At 36.2% G+C, this 26040-nt stretch overlaps 3 protein-coding genes across 9 annotated transcripts; 1 reads left to right on the top strand and 2 right to left on the bottom strand.

Annotated features, from left to right (window-relative positions):
• Positions 1-340: 340 nt before the first annotated feature.
• LOC306992360 (V-type proton ATPase 116 kDa subunit a 1) lies at positions 341-12117 on the bottom strand. Of its 7 annotated transcripts, none has more exons than XM_079601128.1 (20): positions 11864-12117; positions 11287-11365; positions 10622-10719; positions 10306-10434; positions 9576-9694; positions 9321-9447; positions 8233-8318; positions 7612-7705; positions 7286-7498; positions 6678-6828; positions 5418-5551; positions 5154-5314; positions 4981-5074; positions 4287-4405; positions 3784-3991; positions 3573-3680; positions 2600-2677; positions 2389-2506; positions 1106-1277; positions 341-707 (listed from the first exon to the last, which is right to left on the bottom strand). In XM_079601128.1, exons 1-20 carry the CDS (start codon positions 11978-11980, stop codon positions 635-637), a joined length of 2478 nt encoding a protein of 825 aa, XP_079457254.1. In that variant the 5' UTR covers positions 11981-12117; the 3' UTR covers positions 341-634. The 7 variants fall into 7 exon arrangements, with proteins under 7 accessions (XP_079457254.1, XP_079457255.1, XP_079457258.1 ...); XM_079601129.1 differs by having other exon boundaries at positions 8233-8315; XM_079601132.1 differs by having other exon boundaries at positions 2600-2665; positions 8233-8315.
• Positions 12118-13010: 893 nt separating this feature from the next.
• On the bottom strand, positions 13011-14031 carry LOC306992220 (uncharacterized protein). Its single transcript, XM_079600869.1, has 3 exons — positions 13894-14031; positions 13563-13652; positions 13011-13320 (listed from the first exon to the last, which is right to left on the bottom strand). Exons 1-3 carry the CDS (start codon positions 13985-13987, stop codon positions 13199-13201), a joined length of 306 nt encoding a protein of 101 aa, XP_079456995.1. The 5' UTR covers positions 13988-14031; the 3' UTR covers positions 13011-13198.
• Positions 14032-14457: 426 nt separating this feature from the next.
• Positions 14458-24597, top strand: rmc1 (regulator of MON1-CCZ1). Its single transcript, XM_079600858.1, has 20 exons — positions 14458-14662; positions 15157-15233; positions 15609-15693; positions 15789-15845; positions 16636-16722; positions 16818-16958; positions 17437-17540; positions 17642-17731; positions 17849-17954; positions 19113-19221; positions 19372-19416; positions 19494-19547; positions 19626-19754; positions 20935-21041; positions 21128-21247; positions 21382-21459; positions 22656-22760; positions 22880-22948; positions 23822-24047; positions 24186-24597. The coding sequence occupies exons 1-20, from the start codon at positions 14564-14566 to the stop codon at positions 24263-24265; spliced, it is 1968 nt and encodes a 655-aa protein (XP_079456984.1). The 5' UTR covers positions 14458-14563; the 3' UTR covers positions 24266-24597.
• The last annotated feature ends 1443 nt before the right edge of the window (positions 24598-26040 follow it).

Here is a 26040-nt window from a genome sequence, read left to right as displayed (position 1 = left end):
GTTTTGAAATGGTTTATTTAACCTTTTCATTTTATGGCAACCCTATATATATAACTCACTTTATGTAAAATTAACAAATATTTTCGTAACAATTTTATTAGTGTTGCACAACTACCCTGTAATAATAAGCAACATGTAGGCCTACTTAAATGTAATTATTTTGTAAAGTTACTTATATAATGAAAAATGTTTTAAAAATGCAAATATTTTAAATCAGGCCAAGGAGATTTTAGTGGACCACTTAAATACTTAAAAAATGAGTTGTTGAGTATTAAAATGTCCTTCTTCTTTTGACATATTAGAGGTCATTGTACTATAAAAACCTCAGAACTTCCTTGTTAATCCAAAAACAGCTTTTATTGAAAACAAGCTGCCAGAACGACTCGACTTTACATTAATGTCACATTATTACGCCGTAGTGCAAAGAAAGATCAACGCCTACTTCTACATCAATGTTTAGTTTAAGTTAAGTTGAGCTTAATACAGCATTTTTGCTTTCATTTTGTTCACAAAACGTAATAATTGGGAGACCCCTGTTGAAGTCCCCTGGCTTAAAGTATGCATTTCTAACATTCACAAAACTATAATGACGCTAAAAACTGCGAGAATAGTTCGAATAGTGACTACTAATGCTTTACAGGCTGTCAAAGGACAAGGGTGTGAACTTGTAGCCGGATCCCTCGTAAAACTTGTTCTGAAATTCAACCCTGAAAACAAACACATAAAAAAAAGTCACTTTAACTACATTCATATCACTGTGCCATTCTGTATCATATTTAAACATGCTTTGTAAACAGATCTTTTATTATTGTTAGACACAGTACACTGTACTTGAAGTGTGTCCAAATTTCGCATTAATAGTGTGAGGTTCAGAGACATTAGACCTTCAGGCCAGATATACGGTATGTAAACTTTAATAGATTCAAAATAGACACAAACATGCCCCAAGTCAAGGGTCATGAAGAAGTCAAATACCTTGACTAACACACAACTTACAAGTGCAAGCTTGTCATATATATGATAAAGTACAGAGGGCGAGACTAGGTTTTCTTTGTTAAAAGATTCAGTGAAATCTTGTTGCTTATGAATAATGTGTTGTTCTTACCAATGCAGTCGTAGAGCATGCAGAAAGGCAGACAGGCCCTCCATAATCAGAAGAATAGTCACGGTGAGAACAGCAAACGCAGCAAACTGCAGAACCAGCATGAGTGAACCCACACCGGAGGAGAGCTTCAGCCCGACCTGGAGAACCATCCGCCACAGCACCTCCGACAGCTCTGCGGACCACACACACACGTCACATCATTTACTCGCCCTCAGCCATCCTAGGTGTACATGACTTTCTTTCAGCCGAAAGATCGGAGTTATATTATAAGTTATAACATATCCTGGCTTTATAATGGCTGTGAATTGCAACCAACAGTTTGAAGCTCAAAAAACACATCCATCCATCATAAAAGTAATACAGCCGTTGCTGGAAGCCAGGGATTAAAAGTTTATAAAGTTTTAAATGTGTTCTTACAAAATCCCAGAAGGCCTTTATTAAGCCCCTGAAGTCGTATGGATTACTTTTATGATGGATGGATGCGCTTTTTTGGGCTTTAAAATCTCAGGTACCATTCACTCCCATTATAAAGCTTGGAAGAGCCAGGATATTTCTTTATATAACTCGGGGTTGTGTACGGCTGAAAGTGGAAAGTCATACACACCTAGGATATGCTTGAAAGTGAGTAAATTATGGGATCATTTTCATTTTTGAACAATTCCTTTAAAATGTAACTTTGCCGATTCTCAATCCGTGTTGTATCGTTTTTACAATGCCGAGAGTATATGTAAATGAGCAATGTTTACTCGTTCTCTGTGTTACCTGGCCTGAGAAATTTACAATTATTTGTCAGCAAAAACTAAAGAATGTTTTTTTTTTTATGTCTTTGAAAAAAGACTCTATGCTCACCAACGTTGCATTTATTTCATTAAAAAATACAGATTTTTTTTTATATTGTGACATAATATCACTTACTGTTAATAACCATTTAATCTATTTTAAAATATAATTTATTCCTGTGATGGCAAAGATGGATTTTCAGCAGCCATTACTCCAATCTTCTGAATATTTCCAGAATTAAATTCTGCATTCTTCTAAATTGAGATGTTATAATGCTAAAAATAGCACATAGGGAAGGTAAAAGTAAAAGATTAAAATATGCTCTGGTGTAGTTGAGCTTTGTACAGTAGGTGTCCTCATAAAACTGCACACCTTCATTTTCTCATAAATCATTTCACTGTTGATTCAATCAGTCACTGAGAAACTAATGCAAACACAGAGGACGGCATTATTGTCTAACTGAGGATAGTCGTCTGTATTACTGTGGCTGCGGCGGGACAAACCTGCGTGAGCCAGACTGAGCGCCCAGAGCCGAAGATACGAGGCCGTGTTGGAGATGCAGCCCAGGCAGTACTCGATCGTGTGGATGGCCTGATTCACAAACACGTCACCTATGCTCACCTGAAGGAAAACACACATGAAACCATCTACATGTAAAGACATTTGAGTGTTTATAACATTTATAACAAGACTTTCCATACAACACAAGCTTACCATCTCATCTTTCTGATGTGAGGAGAAACCCGTGTCTGTTCCATGCTGATCATTGTTTCCAAACACCTGCTTAGAGACCTTGTTCAAATTAATATTGCAGTATTGAGATATATTTAAAAATAAATTTATTTATTTTGATTTAACTTATCAAAATAAATAAAAAATTATTTATTATTAATATTAGAATAAATTCAAAATAAATAAGATTTAAAAATAAAATAAAACCATTGATAAATCTAAATCTTATACACTGTAAAAAAATTATGTCATCAATAAGCAATTTTCTTAATAAATCTTAATTTAAGTTATACAAGATTCAACAAATTTTTTAAATCAGTTTAATGTGAATTACCGGTAAGTAAAAAAATACAAACATTTAAGATGATTGTACTTAAAAAGTGGCAAATCTTTAATCTAAATATTACAATTCAAATAATATTTTATAGACTACTGAACTAATTACTATTTATGTACTTATACTGAATATTTTTTTTATATTTATAAATGTTATGGACATACAGATACAGTATTCTGTAATTGCATTTATTTTAGATTTAATAATCTATCTACACAAATTTAGTTTATCAATTTTTCCTAAATTGAGGGCCACACTTTTTTTATTTCTTTATGTATGTAAGGATTTCATTTACATTTACTAATGTTCATTCATAACATAATTTGATTAATAATATAATACATTTTTCCATGTTGAAAACAATGTTATTTTTGTATCATTGAGATACTATTATAGAAAATAGTTTGTTTTAGTAATTTTGTTGTGCATTTTGTAATTTTATTAGTTTTTTTTTAAATAGGTCTGTATAGTTTTTATTATTTTTTTTGTTATTTTACAACATTAAGCCTTGGCAACTATAGCTTTACCCGTTTTTGTCTTAGTTTTTACTATAATAACCCTAGTTGAAAGAAGCATTGGCTGATCTTGGGTCAGGGTTGCTCTGTTCTGCTCACCCACCTGGTGTCTGGCTTTCATTCGGGTCCTGTAGATGAGGAGAGGTTTGGCCAGGAGCAGCACAGGAATCATGAGCACAGCCGTCACAACCAAGAAGATCTGAACAGCTTTCTGTAGAGGATCACAGCATCGCTCATAATCGGTCATACTGAGTACTTTGGCTATGTGAAGCCAGGAGTAAAGAGCTGCTTTCTGAGGAACGATGAATCCAAACCTGTCCTCTGTAAAGAAACGTGTGTTCCGGCTGGTAATCAAACATCATCATGTTGATGAAGAGCAGCAGGATGCTGGGAGCCGTTTCAGAGCGCAGGGTGATGCACCATTTGTAGAGGATGAGGAAGATCAGGTATCCAAAGAGAGAGAGCATGAAGATCAGCTGTGGAACAAACTGAAGTAAAATGTCCTGGAATTTCCTCAAATATCTGTTAAAAGGAAATGAGAAAAACAAAACAAGAACTCATTATTGATCTGGAATTTGCAAAAAGGTTGTACTTTTAAAAACTATCAAATGCTGTACGACTACCTTTTTTTAATAATAACTACTTAGATTTATAAACAAGTAACTATCTTCTCATTTTTCAACATTAGACAAAATAAACAAAGCTACATTTTCATATCATAAAATGTATGATCTTATGAAAGAATCATATTTTCAATCTAAAAATCATTTAAAAATGTAATTTTGCCTTAATTTATATGAGATAATCAAAAACTCACACAAAGTTGATCAAACTCAGGGTCACTCCAAGGAGCATATGACTGACTCCCAATATGACCGACATCTTCATCTTGAAGGAGTTTAGAAAGGACAGCTTATTTGATGCAATATTCCAAACCTAAAACAAAAATTAATTTAACATAGGCTTTGTTATGATGTGAATGTAAGTTACCAGGTTTACACAGACTTTATGAATATTAAAGCCTAATTTAACATCCCAACCAGACGGCACCCATTGACTTCCATAGTATTTGTTTTCCTACTCTGGAAGTCAATGGGTGCCGGCGTCAACTGTCTGATTACAAACATTCTTCAAAATAACTTATTTTGTGTTCAATAGAAGAAAGAAATTCATACAGGCTTGGAACAACTTAAGGGTTAGTAAATGATGACAAAATTTTCATTTTTGGGTGAACTATCCCTTTAATGTACAGCTTTAGAACAGCTAAATCCCGCCACCTAGTGGATAACAACCAAATTCACAGTAAAACAACCAAATTCAATTCTCTTCAATCTCTAATTTCATTGTAAAAACACACCAGGATTACATGTAGTATGTAAACAAAAACAAACAAAAACATAAAATGCTAAACTTAAATGTATATATCTAAATAAAAAGAAAGAAATCAGAAAAATTCATGGAAAGAAATCCTGTACGTAATGTTGAACAAGCAAGATTTGATATGCACTGACCGGGTCAATTCCAAACATGTACGGGCGACCAGAATAAACGCCGGGCACCGTGGGGTTCAGCTGAAGATGGTGATTATCATGCAGTGTTTCGTTTCTGAGATAAAGCAAAAAATTATCAAAATGGATAACGGCAAATTTCAACTTTAAAGCCTGCATGAGTCCAGCGTACGTACTGCCAAGGCCCGTGAGGAGAGAACATGGGTCGCACACGCCAGGAAGAGCCGAAAATGTTGAAGGACTTGGAGAAGCAGTCATTGTAAATCAGCCCAGTATATATGGAGAACGTTCCCATGAGCAAGATAATGTAGCGTCCACCGACCAGGACATCTGTAATCTGGGAGGAAAATCAAAGCTTACAAGTTTCTAACCAGGGTTAAAAGTGATGTTATTATGCAAACAAGAACCATGAGACATTGACATTTTATGCCATTCAATACCTCATTTTTCATCTTTCGTAAACATTCGGCCTGTGTAATGAGCCAGACTGCGAACAGTGTCATCACCAGTCCATGACCGCAATCTCCAAACATCACCGCAAACAGGAAAGGGAAGGTTACAATAGTGTATGGAGCTGAGAAAATAAATGTAGCAATAAAATATAAAATCAATAATAACATACATTTTATAGATGGATGGATGGAAGGAAGGAAGGAAGGAAGGAAGGAAGGAAGGAAGGAAGGAAGGATGGATGGATGGAAGGATGGATGAATGGAAGGATGGATGGATGGATGGATGGATGGATGGATGGATGGATGGATGGATGGATGGATGGATGGATGGATGGATGATGGAAGGATGGAAGGAAGGAAGGAAGGAAGGAAGGAAGGAAGGAAGGAAGGAAGGAAGGAAGGAAGGAAGGAAGGAAGGAAGGAAGGAAGGAAGGATGGATGGATGGATGGAAGGATGGATGGATGGATATATGGATGGATGGATAGAAGGACGGGTGGAAGGATGGATGGATGGATGGAAGGATGGATGGATAGAAGGAAGGATGGATGGGTGGATGATGGATGGATGGATGGATGATGGAAGGAAGGAAGGAAGGAAGGAAGGAAGGATGGATGGATGGATGGAAGGATGGATGGATGGATGGATGGAAGGATGGATAGAAGGAAGGATGGATGGATGGATGGATGATGGATGGATGGATGGATGATGGAAGGATGAATAGAAGGAAGGATGGATGGATGGATGGATGGATGGATGGATGGATGGAAGGATGGATAGAAGGAAGGATGGATGGATGGATGATGGATGGATGGATGGATGATGGAAGGATGGATAGAAGGAAGGATGGATGGATGGATGGATGGATGGATGGATGGATGGATGGATGGAAGGATGGATAGAAGGAAGGATGGATGGATGGATGGATGATGGATGGATGGATGGATGATGGAAGGAAGGAAGGAAGGAAGGAAGGAAGGAAGGAAGGAAGGAAGGAAGGAAGGAAGGAAGGAAGGATGGATGGATGGATGGATGGATGGAAGGATGGATGGATGGATGGATGGATATATGGATGGATGGATGGATGGATGGATGGATGGATGGATGGATGGATGGATGGATGGATGAAGGATGGAAGGAAGGAAGGAAGGAAGGACGGGTGGATGGATGGAAGGATGGATGGATGGATAGATAGAAGGAAGGATGGATGGAAGGATGGATGGATGGATCAGAAAGTAGCAGCCAATCACCTGGATTGATCTCCTGATAGGTACCGACTCCATAGGCGTCAATAATGGCCTGGAATCCTTCAGTAAATGAGTTGGTTCTGTTGAAGGTTGGTGGAGTTTGCTGGGTTGGGATGCGGTTCAGGACTGGGGTCACACTGGAACCACTCTGCTCCTAAAAAAACACATATATGAGAAACTTGCACGACTTGAGGGATAATTCATGTCTGCAGTACTTAAGAGTATGAAACTACTTGCAAAGGGTCACATTTACAGTATAAATATTTAAAAATATTCCATTCAAGTAAAGTACATAATTTGTAATCAAGATCAGTTTAACTTTAACATTTATATTCAATATGTACATATACATTTACATATAAGATGTAGAATTTATATTTATTAGTGGTTTATTTATTTATGAAAAAAATTTACATTTCATATTTTACAATATTTAGGATAATTGTTTTGTTTTACTATCTTTTAAACCACTTGCAAAGGGGCAAAATTGCTCAAACTAGCATTAACTTTAACATGCGACTCACTTTACTTTGCAGACCTTTAAATAGTTTTGAATTATTAGTGATGGTGGTCAGCAGAACATTTCTTAAGGCAGTGTAAAACATACATACTGATCCCATAATCAGGGCGTTTTGAACTAAAGTGAGATCTGACACGGGACACCAGATCTCTGCTACGATCAGCTTCTGCGTGATGTCTATGTTGCAGAGATTCAGTGTGTAGTAGATGGCCTTCATCTTCTTCACTTTACTGCCCCACTCCTGGACGTGGTCGGCTGCTCTGGTCAAGACACCGCCGCGATATTCTTCAGTTCTTCTCAGGATCTTCAGAAAAAAAAACATGTACCGGTACGTTTATTTTTGAATATCGATCATTGGTGGGAAAACAAACTTGAGAAGACACCTGGCAAGTAAAAATAATCAGTCATTGGACTCACCATTCGAAGATCTTCCATTCGTGACTTTACGTTGTTGCTCATCTTCTTGCGCTCATACAAAGTTTTAGGGCACGAGTACAAGCTGGCATGAAACCTATTAAGGAATAATTCATTTCACAGAATTCAAAACAAATCAAGCAAATGCAAATAAGGCCATCAGATAAAACGACAGTCATTAATATTTAAATATGCATGGATTGTTTGGGTTAAAGTTAAACTGCTACTGTCATTCTCTAAATATGGAGACAAACATATCATGAAAAAAAAAATTGTCAAGAAACTGACCATGTTGAAAAATGTATTTTAAAAAAAAGGTTCATTTAAACATGTAATCTGTGTTAATGTTCGTGAGAACAATCTTTATAAATATTTCATTCATGTGATTTTTTTTAAATGGTTTTTTTTTTGTCTTCACATTGATTCATTTTATTTTCACTGCTGTTATTTTAGTGATATTACAAATATTTTTTTATTTGTGAAATAAATTTTAATAAATTAAAATAAAGACTTCCCATCCGCTTTCGTGGGAGGAAAATGATTAAAAACGAATTTTCTAAGTCAACATTGTTTTTAATTTCTACTGCTGGTATATAATGTGTGTGGAAATACCCTGTCTCTCACCCTTCACACACTTTTCTGATCTTTTCTCGCACATGTTCTCCCTGGACAAATATGATGAACACGTCCTTCTTCACAGCTCCTCTCTGCTTAAAAGAAACACTGATGACTTAAGATAAACTGAACACAGACAAATAGACTGTGCATTAGTTTATTCGTCATAAATAGAGAAATATATATTTCACACAGAAGCAAAAGCCTGGTGTGTACTGATAATCTGAGAGCAAGCTTGGATGAGCAGTGAGCACATATTGATAGACATAGATAATGGATTCTGGTGTTGGAGAATATAGAATGGCAATATGGCAATATTCAGAAGAAGAGGAAGAGCGAATTATACACGATTTTCTGTCAATGTATCAGAATGGTAATGCGTTATCGCTACAATGTCGGACACATAATGGTACTATGATTAGCGTTAACTATAGGTAATCATAACTATGTTATCAAATAGCTAATGATGTGTTGCTAATGCTACACAAACCATGTTGCCATTCGCCATCTCAGAGTCAGACAGCAGCTGCACGTTGACAGGATTGGTACATGTTTGTGAAACTGCGTTTTTGAGAGTGGCAGCATCCAAAATCGCTTCCCTGCTACATATAGTAGGCAAAAAACAGTATGTGACAAAAGAAGTTTTGTAGGCAAAATGTACCCGAATTACCTACTACTTCCGACGAGATTCTGGACACTTTACTGTCCCATGAGGCCACGGGAGAGGATTTATGAATGGCAGTGAAGCGATGCAATTGACGCTGGTAGGTCACATCATAATGACAACATGGCGAATGTACACATTCATAAATAATAAATATAGAATGTACTTTCTTTTTGTTTTTTGCAGTGGTGAGGTATTTACTTATTCAGAATAAGTACCTACTCAAGAGAGTATGCGATGCGATCTTTGGTAAACTGCCATTATTTGGTAAACTGCCATTTTAAGGGGAAAATACTCAAGATGTTGACTGATGAATTCACACATGGTTTGTCTTAAAGCATATTAAAAACATCACATAGACATATAAACAACATTAAAACTTGATTTTCACCACAGGGGTCTTTAAAATACCCATTAAAAATGATAGTCTCACCACCACTTGGAGTTCCTCCGTGGTCTGTATCTCTGCGTGCCGAAGGACGAAATTTCCATGAAAAAGGCGCCAAAGAACCTTTTCAAAAGCAGGAAACCTGTCTTGTTTGATAACACCTGCAACAAAACTTAAAATGCGCACAGATAGGCCTATGGCATCAGCGAGTACAATTAGGTCAGGCTGTAAAAAAAAACTAACTGGAATCTTTATTTTAAAGCGTGTATATATCAGTTGGATAAGATCTTTTAAATGTACCCTAGATTTACAGGTCCGGAGGTGCTGGAACTGCTGTATCTGCGGCAGGTCATGTAGGACGAGACAGTCATAGACACTGAGTCTTCAGAAGGAGGCTCAGAGCATAGCAGTAACTCGGCCTGCACACAAGATAAGTACAACACATTACGTCAGGCTTTCCATGGTAACCTTTCACTTTCATTGCATGGAAATGAGTATTATGGACAACTCCTTTCAATCCCACGCAAGTTTGGAACAAGATAAAGGCTAGTAAATGATTAAAAAAATCATTTTTTAGGTAAACTATTACCTCAAGCATTTGAATTAATGTCCATTTGACTCTTAGATGCAGTGAAGGTGAAACGCCCTGAAGATCAAGCTTAAATAAACCAAATTTGTACATTTAGTTGACTAAATATGCAAATGTTTGAATATTAAGCATGAACTGAGGCCTTAAATTCAGCATTACACTTTTCTACACTATTGTGATGTATGTTCGAGTAAAACTACTCTTGCTGTTTCTGCCATAGAAAGATATTAAAAAATAGAAATAGTTTTTATTTAAAATGATTATTTACAAATAATTTTAAGCTGAAGTACTAAAATGACTGAAACTAAAACTGAAATGAAAAATGTAAAAATAAAAATAGCATTTCAAAATAATGATAAATACTATAATAGTAGGCCTATATAAATATATAAAGTAACACAGATTTAGGATTAAAAGGTTCTGAGATCTCAAGATCTTCACCTCCTCAAAGAAGTCTTCCGTCATCCTCAGCAGAGAGTCGATGTCCATCAGCTCAATGAGGTTCTGTCTGAGTGTGTCATGGTTACAGTTGATTTCCCGCAGTTCCTGCTCCAACTTCTCAAATGTGGACTAAAGGTTTGAAGACAATGTCACAGTAACTTTCTGAATTTCTGTTTGTGTGTCAAATTGTTATACAGAGTAAGAGAGAATGCCATGTCAATGCCAATCAGAGTCAATGCTATGATTGACCAATCAGAATCAAGTATTCCAAATAAAAATAGCAGCATAATAACAAAATGACAAGTGTAGTTTTCACCTCCAGCTCCAGAACATCTCTGGGACAGGGAACCATCTCCTTCTCCTTTGTTGCAGCAATTACAATGTTAGATTTCACCATCTCCTTCTCAAGATATCCTAAAGAATGTACAATTTCAAGAGAAAGCAACATCTTTGAAGTAAGATAAATATATCCAAAGGGTTTCAAATGAATCTAGGGAACAGTGTTGGGGAAAGTTACGTTTAAAAGTAATACTTTACAATATTGCGTTAAAATGTAAATAATTGAGTTACAGTTACTGTACTTTTTCTGGAAAGTAACAAAAAGTTTAATAACAAAACAATGTTTTTTTTGTGTGTTTTTTTTTGACAAATGTACTGTAAAGGCCCTTTCCACACCAGAAACCTCAGGCTGAAAGAAGTGCAAATTCACGACTGTACAATAGAGAGCGCAGCTCAAACAAAGCTTTCGGCTCTACTGCCAAATTATTCAAGTGTAAATCAAAGTTTTATTGTTAGATCACATCTGCACAATATGTAAAACCGAGAAGATATAGCCTACATTTTTGCAATATTAAAATGGCTTAAAAATTTATGAAATTTACAGAACAAATGTTCATTTCTGAGATTAGAATTAGGACTATCATAAGTGTTTAGTATATCGATAAATACAATAAACCAGCTTGTTATAATATACATTCTTACTCAGAATTCTCTCCATTTCTTCACATTTCTTCACTTCCTTCACAAAGTGCCTCTGAAATGCTGTTACACCAGGATTCAGCTAGAAGATCATTAAAAAAAATACAGATATGATTTCTAACATGGTTTTGGTTTATTGTAGATGACTTAGGCCATATTAGAAATGATTCCCTTATTTAGGATTAATTTACCGACATAATACACAACCAGTTTTTGTTGCTCTGCAGTGTTATGCATTGATCGATCCATTTCAGCCAATGGTGAGAAATCAAATTCTGTGACAATACAAGCTCAATATAAACTGAAGAATGATGCATAGTGAGTATGCACTAGAAAGTGTGAAAGCAGCACACATTTAGAAATCAATAGATCATGCTATTAAGGTTATTTGTCAATCTGACAAACGAATCTTCCATCAGAACATTAAAACTACAAAATAAAGCAGAACTCAAAGAGCATTTAGCAGCTCATGGCCTGATGCTCAAACAATGTAATTTCAGTTCAACAACAGACTTTGTGGTCACCAGACAGTCGAAAGAAGTCGCTTACACACTCACACAAACGCATCGAGGTTACTTACATCTTTAAACTGAACCAAGCCAAGATGACCAAGTTCATTGATGCAATTGTGGGCCGATTCCGTTTGAAAGAACAGCTGCACGAGACACATCTCCTCGCTGCGAAATAAAGACCCCATTCTGAAAGAGAGCTGGAGATCGTTCTGAAGAGTTTGGAGGAATATAAACTGCTCACATATGGTTGAGCGGCAGTGATTGTCTGGTTTTTGTAAGTCAGTCTATTAAATGTCTGTCTGTGAGATCAATAGTGTACTTGTGTGGCCTCGGGATCAATATCGACACCGCTAGTGCAGCTGGAGCATCCAGACCGAATTATGATTAGTAACCCTGCAGCAAAGCACACACTTAAAAATACTGCATGCATGATGTAGTGCACATGACCTCAGAGGACTTTATATTACTCTAATGTTGTTGCAATATTTGTTGCTGTGCCGATTGTTATGAAAATTAATTGCAAAGTAAACCCTGACCGGGTATTCGATAAACTATATGGCTGAGAAAACATTTCTATTTTATTGGATTTCTTATTCTATGACATTAAGATTAAGGCCTGGTTTCACAAACATTGGTTTAGATTAAGTCAGGATAAGGCCTTAGTTCAATTAGGACATGGTTTTTAAAAAAACGTGCCTTGGAAAAAGAAAAAGCATTACTGGTGTGCATCTTGAGACAAAACAATGGCACTGATATATTTTCAGAAATGTCAGTGAAAGTTGCTTTCAGTCAAACATGCATTTTAATCTTAGACTATAGGATTAAGCCTGGTCTTTGAAACCGGGGTGAGGAGTATTACTACGTAACTCACCCTCAAGTTGTTCCAACTTTGTATGAATTTCTTTTCTCTGCTGAACACATAAGAAGATATTTTGAAGAATATGGGTAACAAAACAATTTCTGGTCCCCATTGACTTCCATTGTATTTTTATTCTCTATGGAAGTCAATGGTGCCCCACAACTGTTTGGTTACCCATATTCTTCAAAATATCTTCTTTCGTGTTCAACAGAGGAAAGAAACTGATACAGGTTTGGAACAACCTGAGGGTGAGTAAATGATAACAGAAATTTCCTAAAGGTTATTTATAGTGGAAAACATTCTGTAGATTATTAGCATGTTATTCACACCAAGAAACAAAAGATTATTGTACTGATCACTGAAAGGTTCTTTGGGACACCAAAAATATTTCTTTATGGCATCACTTCTCTTTTGAAATCTTTATTTTTATGAGTTAAATACTGTTTCTGTGCAGCTTCTTTTGTGTGTGTGTTTATCAATGTTAACAACTCTACTATTCTCTCATCTATGGATCAGAAGGGGCTGCTAAACGTAGGATTGGCTGTTAGGATGACTGGTTTGGAGAGGAAGACTCGACTGAATCTGGTAGACGTATGCAGCACAGTAAGTAAGCCATCCATAGTCTCTCGAAGAACCCTTTTCTCCTTTTGCCATTTGTATGTTTCTCTAAAGTGAGGAAATAGAAAAAGAAAATTAAACAAAAATAACGTGCATTATTCTGTTAGATGCATATCTGTATTGTTTTAAATTCACCCTAAGATGGCTCTTCAGTTACAGGCACTAAATTTGGCAAAGTGTAGGCCTACATACACTCTGGGAAGCCATTCGATAGGACAAGTTCTCATTACCCCATCTTGTCTGTTAATATTGATAATTTCCAGAGAGCTTTGTTCTATTAGCCTGCTTGCCTTCTTTCTCATCTATGCTGTCCTCGGAGAGGAACGAAGAGTTTTTGGATATGTTGTCCGGTGTAGAGCTGATAGAGATGGACTTGAAACCTGAGGAATGATGATGATGATGATAGATGAGGAACAATGGATCGGGGTCCACTCTCACTCACTCTCACACACACACACACACACACAGACACACATCATGTATGTATAGCCTTAGCCTATACAAATAAGTCAATACTTTATACAATACATTTTATAAAATGTTCTGGGTGTTGTTGAGAGACTATCACATGGGGCTCTGGTCAATGTTGTGTATCAGTCTCGAATTGAATCTCAATCTCACCTGCTGCGCTGTTCTCCTCTAGAGAAACCTTCATGCTACCCTGAGCAAATGGGCTCAGTGATTTCGTCTGGACAGTTTTACCTATATTGTCCATAAGGGTGTTATTATGTCTACTAGTGTAGCTGTCAAATTATGAACACTCGCTTTCTCTCTCACTAACGTTAATAAACTAGATTGACACTCGGATCTGTCCCGCGCGCACCCTCTGTAGATTCGCGTCTTTTACTCAGGTGATTATAGATTATCTGATCAACTGAGAGTTTGCCGATGTGCGCTTTTAAAATTATTAAACTATTAAAGTTGGCGCTGTCGTGTAATAAGTCCATGAAACGAAGAGCAGGCTGCATTTTTTAAAAGTTGAGCCGTTGAATTTGCTTAGCCTGACATACAAAGATACCAAAAAAAAATACTGTATGGTAAAACGCCAAACTAGGATTACGGCTCTGGCCACCTATAAACAAATACATGAAACTTTGAAATACAAAAATAAAAAAAGCGTATTATACTGTCTTATAAGTTTTACAACAAGAGCAATTTAATTTACATATGACGTCACATGGCCGCTTCAACATCACATGACTGCCTCACGCTTGACGGACGCGGAAGTGGAAACACTAGCTAAAGTAAAAACACAACGCTGCGGATTAAAGGACTCTTTATATTAAACGACATGGGTGACGAATATTATCTAGAGCTCAGTGAAAACCCCGTGCAGTTTGAGAACGCGTCGAGCGTCAACAATGTGTTTTTCGACGAGGCGAATAAACAGGTGAGAACACGTTTAATAATTTCAAGTGTAATGATTACATGACAAAATAAAGAGATATCAATGCTGTGTCTAACAGCTTTCCTATGCAGTGTTCATCATATTCAGTGCACGTAGATTAACTAATACATAACTGGATTAGCCTTTTTAGTTTTTGAATATACTATTTAGATTAATGTTAACTCTTTCACTGTAACTGTATGATGATGTGCAATAACTTTGTCATGTATTGCAGTCATCAGGTTTATTGTTTTATAAGTTGATAATACCACAGTCCTTGTGCATATACTTTGGTATTTGGTATAATTATATTCATGTATAAAAGTATTTACAATATGCTTCAATTAATATCAATACTTCCATGGAACACGTTTACAAAAAACATTGGTATCAGGGTAAATGATGTGTAATTTACACTTATTTCATAAGTGTATGTTAGTTATCTGTTATGCTTTTTGCTTTATGTTGTATAATAGTGCATGTTTGATGTGATGTAGGTGTTTGCTGTACGGTCTGGTGGGGCCACAGGTGTTGTGGTTAAAGGACCAGATGACAAGAGCTCAGTGGCTTTCAGGTAAGTCAACTAGACTTCATTTTTCATGATGTAAAGTTTTTTTTTTACTATTATTAAGTATATACTATAAAAGTAATTGTTAATATTTGAATTAGTTGTTATTTTTAGTTAGTTAAATTTTGATGTTTATTTTTATTATTTCTATATAGCTTTAATACATTTTTATTTCATTTTGTAATAATTGAATACTTAAACTAAAATTTATTTCAGTTAGTTGTCAAATCAACATTTCTAATTCAACATTTAAGTTTTCCCTCTTATATTTATATTTTATTTTATATCAGCTTTATTTTAATTACTGAAAACAATTTTTAATAGTTTTAGTTAACTATAACAACACTGGAAATGATCCTTAAATTGTGTTTTGTTTGACAGGATGGATGACAAAGGAGAGGTGAAGTGTATCAAATTCTCATTGGGGAACAAAATCTTGGCTGTGCAGCGCACTACAAAATCTGTTGTGAGTATCATTCATTAGTGGTTGCTGTCACAATAAGTGCAGCTGTTGTTTGCATTGCAGAATTTAACCAAATTTATTTATTTCCTTTTTTTTAGGATTTCATAAACTTTATTCCTGACTATCCACACTTGGAATTCTCCCATGAGTGCAAGGTATATCCCCAAACAAACAAAGATTGATGTTAACACCCTTCAAGACAAGTGCTGTTTTCATTTGCTTTCTTTCTTTCTTTCTTTCTTTCTTTCTTTCTTTCTTTCTTTCTTTCTTTCTTTCTTTCTTTCTTTCTTTCTTTCTCTCTTTCTTTCTTTCTTTCTTTCTTTTTTTCTTTCTCTTTCTTTCTTTCTTTATTTGTGTATAAACAGTACCGTTCAAAAGTTTGGGATCATTGTTTTTTTTAAAGAAATTAATACTTTTAGTCAGCAAGGATGCATTAAATTGATCAAAAGTGACATTTTTAATGTTACAAAACATTTCTATAAAAAAAAAAAAAATCTGTTCTTTTGAACTTTCTATTCATCAAAGAATCCTGAAAAAAGTATCATGATTTCAGCAAAAATATTAAGCAGCACATTGTTTTCAACGTTGATAGTAATATTAAATGTTTCTTGAGCTCCAAATCAGCATATTAGAATGATTTCTGAAGGATCAGAATTCAGCTTTGCATCACAGCAATAAATTACATTTTAAAAGATTTTTAAAAATTTGAATTTAATAATTGTAATAATTATTTTATTATTAAATAATTTCATTTAATAATGTTAAATTGTTCAAATATTTCACAAAATACCCGTATCACTGTTGTTTTGATCAAATAAATGCAGCCTTGGTGAGAGTTCATTCAAAAACATTTAAAAATCTAACCGGCACCGACCAGACATAATATAATATATATGTATAGAATACATAATACATATTTTTGCTATTTTCATTTACCATCCTCAGACAAAGAATGCCAGTATTCTCGGGTTTTGTTGGACCAACTGGAATGAGATTGTATTCGTCACTGACCAGGGAATAGAATTCTATCAGGTGAGGTGACGCCTTGCATCAAATCAGTTAATTAACTGAAGTCATTTTTTTTAAACAAAATAAGTCCTACAGAATCCCTGTTTTCCTCTGCTCAGGTGCTGCCTGATAAACGAACCCTGAAGCTCTTAAAGAGCCAGAGCATCAATGTGAACTGGTACATGTATTGCCCAGAGACGGCCGTCCTTCTCCTTTCCACCACCGTACAGGGCAATGTGCTGCAGCCATTTGCTTTCAAGGTGAGTTTGGTCTCTTCTTGTCTATTGTTATTTTCAAGCATGAAGAGTTTTGCTTCTGCAGATTTGAACCACAAGAGGGCAACAGTAAAAAAATATTGACTTCAATTGTTCACAAACTGTATAAAGTGTTTCTCAGTAACTTTAGGGCTTTCACACTTGAAATAGTTAACCTTGGGTCATTCTGAACCCTGGGTAAAGGTTATCTTGCTTCACGTTGCACATTGCTTGGGGCAACAGTGCAAAAATAGTGCTAACCTCACTCTAAAGCAGGGTTTCATAATCCTGTGTAAAAAACTATGCTAACCCCGCTTTTAAATTACATGTGTGAAACGTTCCTTTACCCGGGGCTAAAAGCAGGGTTTGGAGAATGGCGATAACCTGGGGTTAAATGCAGTGTGAAAAGTCTTTTTGAGTTTCTGATACTGGAGTATTACATCTTAAAAACTTGCATCTCTAATCTTAACATGATTTTCTTTAGAGTGCGACCATGTCAAAGATGTCCAAGTTTGAGATTGAGCTGCCAGCCGTTCCCAAACCAGCCAAGCTCAGCCTCTCTGAACGTGACATCGCTGTGGCCACAATGTGTGTATGAGCACTTGAGCCAACTAATTACATGTTGGATTATGAAATAAAATGCAATAATGCATAAAGCCCAGTAGTCACACTCTTTCTCTCAACTGTAGTTATGATCAGCTGTATGTGATGTACCTGAAGCATCACTCCAGAACCACTAACAGTCCTGGAGCAGAGGTGGTCCTCTATCATCTGCCCAGGTCACAATGAGCTAAACAATATTACTGGCCATACAATTCTTTCTTTTTTTCTATGTTCGGATCTGTATTTAAGCATTTTTGTTTTTCTTACCTGTTCCTGCTTTGTTTTATTTGTAGAGAAGGCACCTGTAAGAAGACTCATATGCTCAAACTAAACACCACGGGCAAGTTTGCACTGAACGTGGTGGATAATCTAGTTGTGGTGCACCATCAGAGCTCACAGGTGAGTTTGACAAGTGCTCCAACTTTAATAAGATGATATTAAAGTGCCCCATTATGCTTTTTCTGACATTACATTTCATGCAGTGTGTAATATAGCTGTTTGAGAATGGAAAAGGTCTGCAAAGTTTTAAAGATCAAAGTTATTGTCTCCTAAATCCAATCCAATCCAACTTTATTTGTTAAGCACTTTAAAACAACCAAAGTTGACTAAAGTGCTGTACAGAAAAATAAATATTGACCTAAAAGAACTGATTCTGAACTGCCTGTAATGAGTCGTCAGTAATTCTAGTCTTACTTCCTGCACAAATCAAAAAGGTTTCTAAAAATGTGCATAATGCCAGCCTATGGTCTTCATTGTCTGCCCGCGAACGTCTACTTTGACCCTCAAACACTGAAGGTAGAAGAGTTTGGTTCGTGTTGTCAACATGTCAAGAAGACGCCATATTCAGCGCTGAGAAAGCAAATCCACTTTGCTGCACTTCCAAAGGATGAGGATTCAGGCTCGAATTGAAACTGTGAAACAGACGCCATCTTTACTGTTCGTATCACTGTATCAAGTGCTGAGGAAGATCCAGAGCTGAAATTCAGATGTGCAAATGGATGTTTAGATTACAAAACACGCTATAAGCAGTCAACCACTCACAACAGACTGGGCCACCAGACCAATAAGAGCAGAGTAGACCAATCACAACAGAATGAGCCATCTGACCAATCAGAGAGGAGCAGAGGAGCTTTTGTAAAGGAGGGGTTTAGAGAGACTGGATTTAGACACTGAGAAACTGCAGTGTATATTATGAGAACATTTTATGTCAAATTGAAAAAGTTAATTTATGGATATTGGAAATGGATAGTCATTTTAAGATTTGCTAAAGATTACAATTTACAGTGTTTTTAACTTTAAGCTTGTGTTTCGATGACTTTTCTATGAAATTAGGGGAAATAAGCTTGTATATAGCTTGACATTATAATTAAATATCTAATATCGACCAATACAAATAAGTAAACAATCTCTAATATCTGTCAATGTGGTAATAATGTATTGTGTTTCCTTAATACATATGTAAAAGTAATATATAACCTTATTAGCAAACCTGCATAAAATAAAGATCTGATCTGCTCTGTACCTTGTTTGTAATGCTTGTGTCTTTCTGCATTTCAGACTTCACTCATTTATGATATAAAACTACGTGAATCAGATGGTAATGTAAATGTGCATCAGCCTGTGCTTCCTGCGCGGTCCATCAACCCCTTCAAGATCCCTCTCACAGGTGAGGAGAGGTTCAGCAAGACACTTAACTCATTTTGAAAAGCGACACCTCACTTTCAGTGATTAACTATATCACTATTCCAATATTTACCTATTTGGTTTCTTCTCTGAAAGTGTAAAGAAGGTAATTTCTCTTTCCACACCCTTACAGGACCTGCGGCTGCTCCAAGTCAGGCCCCTGTGCCCTGCGAACTTTGTATCCTTGCGGACGAACTGTAAACTGAAATTCACAGTACCATATTTACCTTCTCACATTTTTCCTTAACATTCAAGATTCATCTTCCTGGAGTGTTTTTCAACCAGATATCATCATCAGTGCCAGCGAAGGTACTTCACTAAACAATGCACAGATCAAATCAAGTCTAAGTTGTGATTGAGAGTAATGATATGTTCTCTGTGCGTCAGGATATCTGTGGTACCTCCAGGTGAAGCTCCAGCCCACACTGAATCTCCTGCAGGATAAAGGCAAACTCATGGACTTCCTGTTGCGGAGGCGAGACTGCAAAATGGTCATCTTGTCTGTATGCTCTCAAAGTAAGCATCAGACCACTGTAGTATTTTAAAGTGCCCTTATGCGGTTTTAAAGGTTCCTAATTTTGTTTTGGAGGTCTCCTAATAGGAATAATAATTTTCTCGTAATATACATCACGGCATCACCTCTTTTTCTCAGTGTCTGAAATGGTTTGATAAAGGATTCAGTCTCTCCAAACCCCTCCTATCCATAAGCCTACTCTGCTCTGATTGGTCAGATGGCACAGTCTGTTGTGATTGGTTTACTCTGCTCTGATTGGTCAGATGGCACAGTGCGTGTCGGAAACTATTCCCATTACCACATCTGAATTTCAGCTCTGGATCTTCCTCAGCGCTTGATACACAGTGATATTAGCAGTAATGATGGTGTTGGTTTTACCATATAAATCTCGACATGGCGACAACACAGGCGATAAACTCTTCAAGGCCTCAGCTACAACTACAGCGTTTAAGGGCGTGTCTTAACCACCTTTTAATCTACTGTAACAAAAGTAGCAAATATTTTGGTTTTGAACTTAATATGCATCTTAAAGACCAATGTATAGAAAAAGTGATTATGGTTAAAGCCTCAGAGAAAACCAGATTTATTTACCTTTTTGTTCAGCTACAAACTTTTTTTTTTTAAGTGTAAAAGCTGAAAAACTAATGTTTGTTGTAAAAAGTACTATGAAATGCATTTTAATTATTAATACTGTAATTATTTTAATTGATAATTTATTTTTGGCTTTAGTACAATGACAACACAGCAATCACCCTGAGTATATTATAAATTCTAATATGTAGTCTGATTAAACCCACAAGCCTTCATTTCTTATGAAGGAAGACCTTTGACTATCTGTGTGGCTGGAAAAATGTGATTGAAATTTAAACTGCATTATTGTTGCTGTTATCTCAGATAATTGCTATTGGATCGAATAACCATGATTAAAGCTGCAGTCCGTAACTTTTTTTTTTTTGTTCAAAATTGACAAAAATTATATAATGTGCGAGTACATCATGAATCCAAACCATGTTTTTGTTTTATCCTGAATCACTACTGTACACATATAATCAGTGTTTATATTCTGACTATTTTAGACTGGTACGGGTCGTACCACTTTAAGCATTGCTACAGGGCAGACCCAGTGACAGTATGTATTAGATATTAGAGTAATATTTAACAAATGCATGTCTTGTTCTTCAGTGCTTATAGGTGGCGATAAAGGGAACCTTTCTGTGGTGGCTACAGTGTTTGATAAACTCAACCAAGTGTACAAAGAATACCTGGACGCAGAACAAGCGTACACTGCGGTCAGTACTTTCCATGTATATGTGACTGTGGTGTTCATAGAAAATTACATTTTTGTAAAACTTGCCTGTTTTCTCTCTCTCCTCAGGCTATGGAATCAGGGCCCAGCCGCTCCAGCACTTCTAATAAAAGGCCCGTCCGGACACAGGCGGTGATAGACCAGTCAGACATGTACACACACGTGCTGTCGGACTTCACCGAGAAAAAGGTAAACGAGGATTGTACTTCGTTTCAGAATGCACTTTTTCCTTAGTTCTGCAGGTCTCAAATGTTTCAGTCTAAAGGAAAGCTAATGTTGTTATATTTCGTATTCTAATGCTATAAATTGTCTTCTTTGAACAGGACGTGAAGCATAAATTCATCATCGCTGTTCTCATGGAGTACATTCGCTCCCTTAACCAGTTTCAAATTCCCGTTCAGGTATAAACAACACAATGAGGTCTTTAAGAAATCACTTTTTTACCTTGTGATACCTTACCTACATACTAATTCAGAGTACAAACTGTAAATCTTGAACGGATCTGTTACATTGTGAACATTAATCGTAGGTAGTAGTTTCAATACAGTATGTTGGTATGTCACTCGGAAGCATTCATTTAATTTATAAGCTCTGGTATAACCAAGTTGTATCTCTGGTTCACCTTAAACTGACCCTCAGGTGTTTGTTGGATGTTTTGCTAGGCGTTGCAGTTGCTTAGACACATTCTGCCTTGAGCTTCTTCAGTAACTGGTAATAATCTTAGCTGTGGCCTCCAGCGTTACGCTTAACCCTTCAACATATTTTATATTGGGGGCGTTCCATAAATAAACTATGCCTTTGAACATGTATGACTATTACTGTAATTTGGAGAAACTTGGAGACGCAAACCGCAGGATCAGCCCCATTGGAACAAATTGGGTTTTAGTGCAATAATTGAACATAGCTTTAAGGCTTTAAACTTTTTTTATGAGCATTTTAGACTTGATTTGTTGGACAGTGGAGGGAGCAAAAAAGTTGTGGGGGAGAGAGGCTTTGCTATTACTAACAGTTTTTGTTCATTAAAATAAAGCTAAAATATAAGTATTAGATGAAAAACTTACATGAACATTAGAAAAGTATCAATGTTAAGTTAAAGTACTAAAATTACTAAAAATAAAATAAATAAAATGCTAAATAGAAATTTAACTTAACGATAAAAGCACATTAAAACTTAACTTAAAATTTAAAGTGATAATGTAAAAAAAAAGCTAATACAAAATAATAATGAATACCGGTACTAATAGTATATAAATAATACTCAAATAAATACTGTTTACTTTCCTTAATGCATTACATGTAAGAAATTATATTTTGACCATTAATATTGTGTTTTTCATTTTTAAATAATATAGTGTAATAAGGCTTAGAATTCATATATAAACCTTTTTCAAAGCTTTTAAAATTACTAAGCTCGATTTCTATTTATCTATTTGGGTTGGATATGTTTGATTTTGTCAATTCGAACTGAATTTTAAATTTGCGTTATTTAGTAATGAACCATAATTGAGTCAAATTGCCTAGTTGTCAGAGCCAGATTTGAGTGTGTCGTGTGTGTAATATACAGTGAAGTGACTCTTTCTTTATCTTTCGTTTCCAGCACTATTTGTATGAGCTGGTTATCAAAACTCTGGTCCAGCACAATCTTTTCTACATGCTGCACCAGTTTCTCCAGTATCACGTCCTGAGCGACTCCAAACCACTGGTGAGGGTTCCATGTTCCAAACTCAACGTCTTAAATGAGTACATTACACTCTATAAGTCTATATGGTTCAATAATGGCTTCTTATTGATGTTGCTGGCTCACATTTTCTGCTTTTCTAGGCCTGTCTGCTGCTGTCTCTGGAGAGCACGTATGCTCCTGCTCACCAGCTTTCTCTGGACATGCTCAAGGTACGGAAACCGCTTTATACTCGCATGGATGTTCAGTTTAGATGTTTTAAAGTGTAAGTTCGCTGAACTGATCTGTTTGGCCTAAAACACTGTTCGCGGTCATCCAGTTTGAAATAGAGACTACAAACATGGAGGTTTTCCAGATTTCCATCAGTGTTCTCTCCATATTTATGATTCTTTGCCGTCTTTAGCCACTGCCTACAACGCGTTGGATCCTACGGAGGCCCTAAAAGGACATGGTGAAGAAGATAAAAAAATGAGATGGGAGGAAAATCTATTTAGCAATGATTTTGCATTCTCTTGCAAATGTTTTGCGTTCCCACAAGAAACTTTGCGTTCGCTCGCAAAATGTTTACATTCCCCCGGCCGAGAGAGTTTGGTAGAGTTTACAGAGTTTAGAGATTTGACATTATTTTTACTCCGTCTCATTTTTTTTTTTCACCAGCATGTCCCTTTAGGGGCTCTGTAGGATCCTTCACTGGAAACCAAAATTAACTCACTCCCGCTAAACGTTTACTCTTTGAATTCTTGCACCCAGGAACAATACAAGTCAACACCATTGTGACTAAAAGTTTGCTAATAAGTATTTCCTACTAAAGCAAGCCGGTATTAGAGTATCATAGCAGACTGGTGGGAGTGGCCTCAGACAGCACATGCCCAGTGCATTATGGGTGTTGAAGTTTTCCTATCTATTTAGCAAAAGGCAAGACAACAGCCCGTTTTCTGTGGTCAGGCAGCACTGATTTCAATTTTGTTCCACCTTTCTACTGCATAGACAGCCACGTTTTATTGAAAGCCCATTTTGCCAGTGGTGAATCAAGCTTCATTCTGCCTTTCTCTGAGTGTTGACATGTGTTTTTGTGTGTATCACAGAGGCTGTCCACCGCTAATGATGAGATTGTGGAAGTGCTTCTGTCCAAGCAGCAGGTTTTAGCCGCTCTGCGCTTCATTCGAAGCGTTGGTGGCCACGACAACGTCTCCGCGCGGAAGTTTCTGGACGCTGCACGGCAAACAAACAACACAATGTTGTTCTACACCATCTTCCGCTTCTTCGAGCAGAGGAATATGCGATTACGTGGTAATCCTGGTTTTAACCAAGGTAAGTGGTTTTGATGAATGATTGATGCGTGCTCACGAAATGGGGCTAAACATTGAAATCCTTCATTCACATCACATGATTAGTGCAGAAATATCAGCACATGATTGGAATTCATTGGACTTCATCTTCCTGTTCCAGGAGAGCACTGTGAGGAGCACGTTGTCTTCTTTAAGGAAACGTTTGGGGAGAACGCTTTGATGAAACAAGCCACGGCGTGATGGACCACGGTAACTGCTAAAACGATGGTTGAACCGAAGGGAATTTGTATTCCATCGAGTAGCAAAATGAAACCCAACCGTACGAAGCTCATACAAACACTAGAGCGAGTCTAGAGTTAAAAGAGACTTTCTATGCATGTTTGCCATGAAGTACAGATGGGTTTAGGAGGATAACGCATTAACAGAATGGTTTCAATGGAGAATTACTAAAATCGCCATGTTGCAAGAGTCTTAACTTAATGATCTGTATGTGAAGCTTGATCATGTATATATTTTAAAAAAAGAAATGTCTAGCTTTTACAGTATATATAATAAATATATGTTAATAGTGACTATTTGTTCATTTTCTTTGCTTTGTGAGATTTTACTGGTCAATCGATTGTTTTAGGTTTAACATTTTTTTGCCATGATGATAATCTACGGAAATGATTCAACCCTATGATCTTTGGGATTTGTAATTAGTATCTTATCTGCCCTACCTGCCCATTCTGTCTACACAGACTTCCTCTGACAATCATAATATCAGTGTTTTAATGCACTTAAAAAAACTGAACTGAGCCCACATCACAAGACTTCATCACATTTCAACGCAATTTTAATAACACTGCAATGTAACAAAAAGTATCCATACAGATTTAAACCACATGTTGATGTTGCTAAATGTCTAAAACAACTGACGTTCACAGGTGCATAATGCAGTAAGTTGGTTGACATAGTTGCAAAGTTACTTCTAGTTAGTAGTAGTCTATCAAAATAAAATGTTACAGAAAAAAAAAAACGTTTTGAATTTATTCAGCGTTTTCTGAACATTTCCTGCCATTTAAAATGTAATGGGTGTTTCCAACAAATTGGAAGTAAATTCAATATTAGCTTAATTCAATATTGATGGGACCCTGCAGAGTGGCCTGTTTTCCCCCCTGAAATGTAAAAGTAGATTGTCTGATAAGTGCACACTTGTGAGAATGTGTCGCAGGGGACGGAAAACAAGCAGTCTGATTTGTTAACTCTGCTGTTTAAAGCCGAATGAAAAACATCAAAAAGCCTTTTAGCCCTTCAGCATTTCTTTCAATTAATATAAAGTGTTTTTCTCTAAGGCCCAGTTGTTAAATTATTAAGACCAAATGTAGATGGTCAGTTGAAAAATTAATTTGAGAGTCCATTAAGTACAGTCCAGGGATCAAGGGTCCTTAATTGAGAGGGTCTGTGAATTTTACTCGTAGACATAATGACATATTTCTTAACTGTTCAAAGCGCATGTTATATTTACAAGATTTTCTGTTGTTACTCAGACGGTTATGGTACATTGGAGGGATTTTCACACTGTGCTTGAATTTCTCAAAGAATTCTGAAACAATGCAAATATTCATAAGTCAACATGACGGCCAAATTGATGTTCACACTATTCATTCCTCACATTATAGTGCACAAATTGTGCAATTTATTCTAAATAGAAACATGCCTGTTTTTGTAATCTTTCATCAAAATTTGACCAAATTTGCTCACCCTCTAAAACTTTCCTTTCCGGTCATCAAGAGATCCTTCTGACTCAGTTCTGGTATGTACAGTAACGCCTGGTTTTTTACAATCAATCAATCAATGACAGATACAATGAGTTTCTGCCACACATTTTTGCTTGTTTAATATCCTGTGTTATTCAAGATTTGCATTACCATTCAAAAGTTTGGGGTCAGTAAGATTGAAGATCAGAAGATCTGATAAAAATACAGTAAAACAGTAATATTGTGAAGTATTATTACAATTTAAAATAACTTTTC

Source organism: Phoxinus phoxinus, assembly GCF_949152265.1.
Source record: "Phoxinus phoxinus genome assembly, chromosome: 24".
NCBI lineage: Eukaryota > Metazoa > Chordata > Actinopteri > Cypriniformes > Leuciscidae > Phoxinus > Phoxinus phoxinus.
The sequence above is the reverse complement of the archived record's forward strand: the minus strand, read 5'-3'. Positions and strand labels throughout refer to the sequence as shown.